Source organism: Otolemur garnettii, unplaced genomic scaffold (assembly GCF_000181295.1).
Source record: "Otolemur garnettii isolate 467f Iridium unplaced genomic scaffold, OtoGar3 scaffold00012, whole genome shotgun sequence".
NCBI lineage: Eukaryota > Metazoa > Chordata > Mammalia > Primates > Galagidae > Otolemur > Otolemur garnettii.
Window position 1 is genome coordinate 26,673,825 of NW_003852407.1, and position 8,000 is coordinate 26,681,824.

At 44.2% G+C, this 8,000-nt stretch overlaps 1 protein-coding gene across 1 annotated transcript in view; it reads left to right on the forward strand.

Annotated features, from left to right (window-relative positions):
* The first annotated feature begins 5,679 nt into the window (after positions 1-5,679).
* LOC111723515 (oxysterol-binding protein-related protein 1-like) overlaps positions 5,680-8,000 on the forward strand; it is a 39,367-nt gene continuing 37,046 nt past the window's right edge. Inside the window, exons 1-2 of the mRNA XM_023510212.1 lie at positions 5,680-5,761; positions 7,209-7,283. Coding sequence (XP_023365980.1) covers positions 7,239-7,283 — 45 coding nt within the window. The 5' untranslated portion in view covers positions 5,680-5,761; positions 7,209-7,238. The remainder of the gene's footprint in view (positions 5,762-7,208; positions 7,284-8,000) is intronic.

Genomic DNA, 8,000 nt, shown 5'->3' on the forward strand with positions numbered 1-8,000 from the left:
GGGCCTGACAACAATGCAAACTTTGATAAGCAGTTCTTGATAATCACTTCTCAACAATTATTTGTTATTATTACAGTTTAACATTATAAAATTAACAAAAATAATATAAAACTCATATTCTGGCAAAATAGCTACATGGCAGCCGAAAACCGTATATTACCATACTGTTCTCCCGCCCGTTTGTGCATTCTTTCCAAAAATCAGGACTTTTTTAAAACGCCGCAGGATGCAGGACAAATTGTTCAAGATTGGGACTGGAAGCAGGACGTCTGGTCACCCTATAATAGTCCCAGCTACCCAGGAGGCTAAGGCAGGAGGATTGCTTGAACCCAGAGTTTGAGGCTGCAGCAAGCTATGATGAATTCATTGCACTCTAGCCTGGTTGATATAGAGCAAGAGTCTATCTCAAAAAAGCAAAAAAATTAAAAAGAAATAACCTATACAACAGGAAGTGGTACTGGTGAACTGGATCCAGGCACCGCATGGCATCTGACACCAGAAGATGGTGTCAAACCATCAGCCAAGGATGGTGTCATACCCCAGCCAAGGTGGATTTATACAAGTAGAAAGAAAAATGAGGCAGTGTGGCGCTGAGTCAAGGTGGAGCCGATGGGCAGAGGAGCAGCGCCGGCTCGGCCAGGTCCTACTTCTTTCTCCTAAGTGCCAGCTCTCACCGCACTGCTGGGGTGAATGTCAGGACGGGTTTCCCTTCACTTAGCTCCTGCACAAGTGTGGTCTCTTGTCTGTCCCACTTCTGCAGTTTGCCTCCATCCAGTGTCACAGTGGGCCTGACTTTCCTGCCATCTGCTCTTGTCGTATGGAACTCCACCCCCAGCTTCAGGTTGACCTCCATGTTCTTGAAGATGCTCTGTGTTTTCAGGGTGATAGTATCCCCATTCTTATTTATGACTGTGGTAGGCTTGATCATACTAGCCACTTGCTTGGTAGCAGAACCCACCCCGATTGACCCCACGTGGTCATTGACATTCTTGCTTTGCACTAGTTTCCAGGTGCATAGGAAAGTGTCCACCCTAGTGATGCTGGGCTGGCTGAGAGCAGGCGTGCAAGGACTCTGGACCCCCTTCCTGGCATTTTCTTCTTTTTTCTTGAGACAGAGTCTTGAGCTGTTGTCCTGGGTAGAGTGCCCTAACGTTAAAGCTCACAGCAACCTCTAACTCTTGGGCTCAGGCAATCCCCTGGCCTCTGTTTTTTCTATTTTTAGTAGGGATGGGGGTCTTGCTCTTGCTCCGGCTGGTCTTGACCTCTTAAGCTCAAGCGATCCACCTGCCTTGGCCTCCCAGAGTGCTAGGATTACAGGCGTGAGCCACCGTGCCTGGCCTTCCTGGCTTTTTTTTTTATTTCCTTTTCTCTCTTACTTGTTTCTCCAAATTGGGGAAAGTGGTACAAAATAAAGCTTAATGATCAACATAGAGATGTTACGTTAATGGTTGGAAAGAATCTGCAGATTTGAAAGTGAAAGAAAGAAGCACTGAGAGTTGAAAGTGCAGGTCAGCATTTCTAGGGTTTAGGAAAGGAGGATCTACTTAGTATAGTTTTGCTGGTAGCCATTGTCATGTGCTAAGTGTGTGCTCATGGTCCTGTCTCTTGCTAATGTGTGCAACTTTCATATTGCAAATGAAATGAATATGAATATGTTTATGAGTAGAATATACTTTATGTAAGTTCTATGAGGGTTCCAAGAAATAGTGACTTTTGATAGCAAAGTAAGTCCTTATATTGGCAGTCTTAAGACCAGGTTCTGTGTATGCTGTCACCTTGGTAGGAGGTCCAAGTGTGATGTTATTCAAATAGTCTGGTAACATATGCTGATGTTTTCCAGTTTTTTAATATCTGTGTAGGGTATAGTTCTTTGTAAATACTTTAAAACTTGCTATTTCTTATTGATTGAACACAATTTTTTAGATGTCCATAAATAGTAAACAGTGTTTGAAGTATTTTAAGAATAATTTAAGATCTTGGACATTTTGAGTTCTTGATCTATAATCCCATGTGTAAACACTAGCTGTGGGGAGACCAGTTCAGAAGCTGTCACAGTAAGGTAGAGAAGACACTGTGGGTTGGACGGGGCAGAAGCAATGGGAATAGAGAAAGCAGGTGTAATTGATATTTAGGAGGCAGAGTTGGTAGAGCTCATGGAGATAGAGTGGGGAGGTGGAAGGAGACGGGGAAGGGTGCTGCCTGAGAAGCAAGGTGAAGGATGGGGCAGCGCCCGCCATAATACCCAGCTATTTTTAGAGATGGAGTCTCACTCTTGCTCAGGCTGGTCTCAAACTCATGAGCTCAGGCAGTCTACCAGCCTCAGATTCCCAGAGTGCTAGGATTACAGGTGTGAGCCACCATGTCTGGCCTGGCACAGCCAATTATGAAGACAAAGGTGGGAGGAGGACAGGGGTTCTTGTATGTGGGGGTGGGTTGAAAGATGAAATTAGCTTTGTGTTTTATAAGCCCCATCCTGATGGAAGTGTCTAATGGGGAGTTGAAAATGGAAATAACGCGTTTTGAAGTCAGTAGCATGGAAACAAAGCAGTGGGAGAGGGCTAGGAAACCATCACTTTTGAAGTTACCAACAGTGGTAGCTGGGTGTGGCCGTGAGGGAGGACTGGCCACAGCTGTCCAGGGATGGGGTGAGGTGGCAGCTGAAAGGTGCTCCTGGGGTTTGGGGCAGCATTCAGCATTTATTGATAAAAGTTCATGACACGGTGGGAGAGAAGCCTAGTCTGCTTTATTGAGTAACAGTTGATGGGAAGGAAGGGGGTGGAAAGCACCAGGGAGAACCAGAAGTAGGAAGGAAGAGTGAGAACAGTGGCTCTTAGATGGGAGAGACAAGAGTGTTTACTTTCTCCTACCCGTTAGCAACTAATGGGGGAGAGGTTGAAGACTGGAGATAAGGAGGTCCCGAGAAGCAGGCAGGATGGGATCCCAAGATCTGGGAAGAAAAGTTTGTCTTAGACATCAGGAGGGAAGGCTGGCAGGGCACATGGGGATATAGGGAGGCTGGCAGATTTGGTGCCAGGAAGCTTAGGGACTTCTACGAAAGCTTCTATTTTCCCCTGTGAAGCCAAAAGGTGTCTTTGCCAAGGAAGAGGTGTCTGGGCAAAAGGCTTGAGGGGAATAGTGAAGAATTGAAATAACTGTTGTAGGGCCAGAAGCAGTGGTTCACACCTATAATCCCAGCATTTTGGGAGGCCAAGGTGGGAGGATTGCTTAAGGCCTGGAGTTTGAGACCAGCCTAGGCAACATATTGAGACCCTGTCTCTACAAAAAAATATAAACATTAGCTGGGTGTGGTGGCATGTGTGTGTGCGTGCAGTTCTCGCTACTCAGGAAACTGAGGCAGGAGGGTCACTGGAGGCCAGGAGTTTGAGGTTGCTGTGACCTATGATGATGCCATTGCACTCTAGTCTGGGCAACAGAGCAAGACCTATCTCAAAAAGAAAAAAAAAAACAAACCTGTTGTGGATTATAGGACAGATCCCTGAGCAGGGCCTCATAGAAAGAGCTGCCTGGCTGGCATGTGGGGTCCCGACTTCAAGGTGCTGTATGTCCACAGGGCTCTGTTATTTTTCTTCCCCATCGTTAGCAGCCTGGATATGGTTCAGTAGAGACTGGGCCTTATCAGGTTGTGGGCTTTTCCTAGGCAGCTGTGACAGATAGTGGAGCAAGGATATTGGGGACACCCCCCCCCGCCCCCGTGCTAAACAGGCAGTAGACCGTTAGGATGGAGGCAGGATTTGCAGAGAAGAGAAAGACTGTGTTGCCCAAAGTGCTTTGGTGAGTGGCAGGCTGGCAGAGGGGGCTGTGGCTTGGTGGTGGAAGCCTCAGAGGTGGGGCTGTGAAGGGAGCCGAGAGGTCCCTGCCCACAGGCAGCAGAGGGCTTCTGCTCAGTGAGGCGCAGTGCGCATGCGGGATTGGGCCTCCACCTGAGGAAGAGCTAGGTTTTACTTAAGGACAGAAGATAGAAGATATGCTTAGTGCCATAGGGCTTGTTGACTACATAATTAGGGGTTCCAGAGTGTACACACTTGAGAGGAAACAGATGGAGGAGTTTGGGTAAATGACACACAACCCCAGTGACGTTTTGGCAGCTACTGTCCCATGGGGGGTCATTAGAGGCCTGTTGTGAGTATGCTGAGGTTGGCCGAGGTTTCTGTTGGTTCAGAGCTTGACCACAGGAGCCTAGGGCAGTACAGACAGAGTGAGGGCTGCCACCCACAGTAGCCATGGGGACCGCAGGCTCCCAGGCATTGACAGACCCTCAGGGTGGGGGACTTTGGGAATTTGATTTGTTCTTTTTGTTTGCAGTTTTTGGCCGGGGCTGGGCTTGAACCCACCACCTCTGGCATATGGGGCTGGCACCCTACTCCTTTGAGCCATAGGTGCCACCCGACTTTGGGAATTTGAGAGGGCTGTGTTCTCTCCACAGTCTGATTTGCAGTTTCCTCAGGTTTTGGAGCTGTCTAAATAGTGCAGTATATCTTTTTTGCTAAGTTGAATTATATAGTTCTGGTTTTTACAGCACTCAGTTGCTTTATCCCCTTTCTCAGCTCTGTGGTGAGGATATGACACGTCATTACTTTTAACTTTGGTTCTGGTCCAGCTGGTCTCTCTACCACTCTGGCAACCCAGTATCTTTATTAACTGAGAAAGACTCCACTTTCAGTGACTCCATGTAGAACTGGCAGCTTTCCAAATGCTCCAAGAAATATTCTGTACTTAAATACACAATTCATCTGTATATTTAAATGGTGGTATCTTTTTTCCCCTAAAAATCTAAATTGATGATGGGAAAAATATGACATTTTATTCAGAGATAGGTCTTCTTTAAATATGACTACTTCTAAAATAGAATGAAGATGTGTAGATATTTATTTATTTATTTGAGACAGAGCCTCAAGCTGTCCCCCTGGGTAGAGTGCCGTGGCTTCACAGCTCACAGCAACCTCCAACTCCTGGGCTCAAGCGAGTCTCCTGCCCCAGCCTCCCAAGTAACTGGGACCACAGGTGCCCGCCACAATGCCCGGCTATTTTTTGGTTGCAGCCATCATTGTTGTTTGGCGGGTCTGGACTGGATTCGAACCTGCCACCTTAGGTGTATGTGACTGGCGCCTTATCCACTTGAGCCACAGGCACTGAGCCATGTGTAGATATTTAAAGAAAAGTATCTTTTAACTTCTTATTCTTCTACCTGTTAATGAAGGCATTGGCTCCTTAGACAGAGCAGGGTTTCAAAGAGCTGCTGTGCACTGCCCTCAGCTCCTCCATCACATTCTCTTTATGTGGCACTGGTTTTGAGACAGATGAAATGCCATGTCCAGAGATAGTTACTGTTTGTTGATAGCCAGATAGTTAAAGGCTCAGAGCCTTAGAGCCATCAAGCTCCTAGAGATCTTCTAGTTCAAGTGTGACCCCCGTTGTGTCTCTCTTTGCACTCTTAGGGATGAGGATGTTGAGTCAGGATGGTGGCGGGATCTTTTGAGTTCTGGTCCATTACACCATTATACTGACAGTATTTGGTCTCCTGCTTCTCACTCATCCACAGAGCAGTGTGAAGGAGAGCCACTGGCCAAGGTGTCGAAGTAGCTTGTTACAGAGAAGTTAATTTTATTGTAAAATTACCTAAATATTATCTAAAAAATATCTTTTTCCATTTTTAGGAAGAAGTAAGTCTAATTTGGGCTGGACACCGCTTCATCTGGCATGCTATTTTGGACATAGACAAGTGGCCCAGGATCTGTTGAAGGTCTATTTATGACTTCAGTTTCTTAATGATGCTAACAAATATTGTTATAATGGAAATTATAAGTCTTAGCCAACAGAACCATAATGGCTTATTTAAAATAATAACTCATCACTAAGGACACTTGTTTTTTATTAAAACATGATTTAAGTTGGCCTTATTAAGATTCTATTTTTAGCCATGAGGTTTTTACATTATCAGTCCTTTAAAATTAGAAACATGGGTATATTAATGAAGATATTATTTTCAGTTTTATGAGCATGGCAGTTGAAAACATAACCAAAGCATATCCTAAATAATTAAAAATAATGTCAGAATCTCTTAGCACTTAATGAGAATTGAGACCTCCTATTTCTCAGTTCTGTATGAATCATTTTTTCATTGATATTTCTGAAATTGGGGGGCATCTTATAGTCCACTGTCTATTTAGATGTTGGTATCTTTTTCCTCCTGAAAACTTATTAAATTGATGGTGGAGGAAATATGGTATTTCATTCGGAAATAGTTTTCCTTTTTCAAAATATGACTGCTTCTGAAGTATGGTTAAAAGATGTATAAACTTGTAAAGAAAAGTACCTTTTTATTTTTTATTCTTCTATCTATCAGGTAGGTTTTTACCTTTTAGGTAAAAACTTTTCTTTCTTTCTTTTTTTTTTTTTTAAGAAGATGGGATCTCTCCATATTACCCAGGATGGCCTCTTAGCTCCTGGTCTCAAGCCATCCTCCTATCTTAGCCTTTTAATATCTGGGACTATAGGTGCATGCCATCACACACAGCTTTTTGCTTTTGCTATGAGTTAAATTTGTTTTTAATTTAACAAACAAGGCCGAGACAGGTGGATTGTGTGAGGTTAGGAGTTTGAGACCAGCCTGAGCAAGTATGAGATCCCATCTCTAAAAGGAGCTGGGTGTTGTGGGTGTTGTGCCTGTAGTCCCAGTTACTCAGGAGGCTGAGATAAGAGGATCACTTCAGCCCAGGAATTGGAAGTTGCTGTGAGCTATGATGCCATGACACTCTACTGAGGGCAACTGGGTGAGACTCTGTCTCAAAAAAAACAAAAAATGACAGATACATTTAACCAAACAATATTAATGATGACCAGCTTGTGCCCGTAGCTCAGTGAGTAGGGCGCTGGCCGCAAACTCTGAAGCTGTTGAGTTGGAGCCCAGCCTGGGCCTGCTAAAGAACAATGACAACTGCAACAAAAAAATAGCTGGGCATTGTGCTGGGTGCCTGTAGTCCCAGCTACTTGGGAGGCTGAGGCAAGAAAGAGACTCTCTTAAGCCTAAGAGTTTGAGGTTGCTGTGAGCTGTGACATCACAGCACTCTACTGAGGGTGACATAGACTCTGTCTCAAAAAAAAAATGATGACCTTAATTTTTGAAATATTTAATATATTTTTAAGGAATTATTTTCACCTTTGTATATTAAAGTGTTCATGTTTACTAGGCCGGTGCAGAAGTGAATGTGTTAAACGACATGGGAGACACGCCGCTTCATCGGGCTGCCTTTACAGGACGAAAGGTGAAAACCGTTCAATGTTTGCAAAGTGAAATATTTGAAAAGAGTACTCACCCATATTATCTCTGTTACAACTCTCTGACCAGCAACTGGAGAAAGCCTCAAAGTATATCTACTGGCACTTTGGGTCAAAGGCCACAAGACTTTAGAGTCAAGTCAAGTTCTGAGATGGTGGATACTCCCACTCTGCAGCATCCCCATAGGTCATTCAGTCTCTGCTTCTGTACTCCAGCGATGGGGTACAGGTCCTTTAAAAAAAAAATAGCTTTATTGAGGTATAATTTACATTGCATAATATTCACCTATTGTAAGTGAATTATTTTACACATTATACTGGCCCCACTCATTATTTTACACACAATGATTTTTAGATCTGTAACATGGTTGTGCAGCCTTCACAGCAACCCACTTTTTAGAGCATTTCCATTATCCCAGAAAGTTCTCAGGCCTGTTTATACTCATTCCCTGCTCCTCACTCAAGCCCCAGGCTACCACTGATGTGTCTTTGGATATTTGCCTTCCCTAGAAATTTCTGATAAATGGAATCATACAAACTTTTGTGTCTGGCTTCTTTAATTGGGCATAATGTCTCTGAGGTCCATCCCTGGTATAGCATGGTCAGTAGTTTGACCCTTTTATGGCTGACTAACATTCCATTGCAAGGATATCTCACACGTTGTTACCTACTCACTGTTTTTTGAAAAGATTGTCTATCTGCAT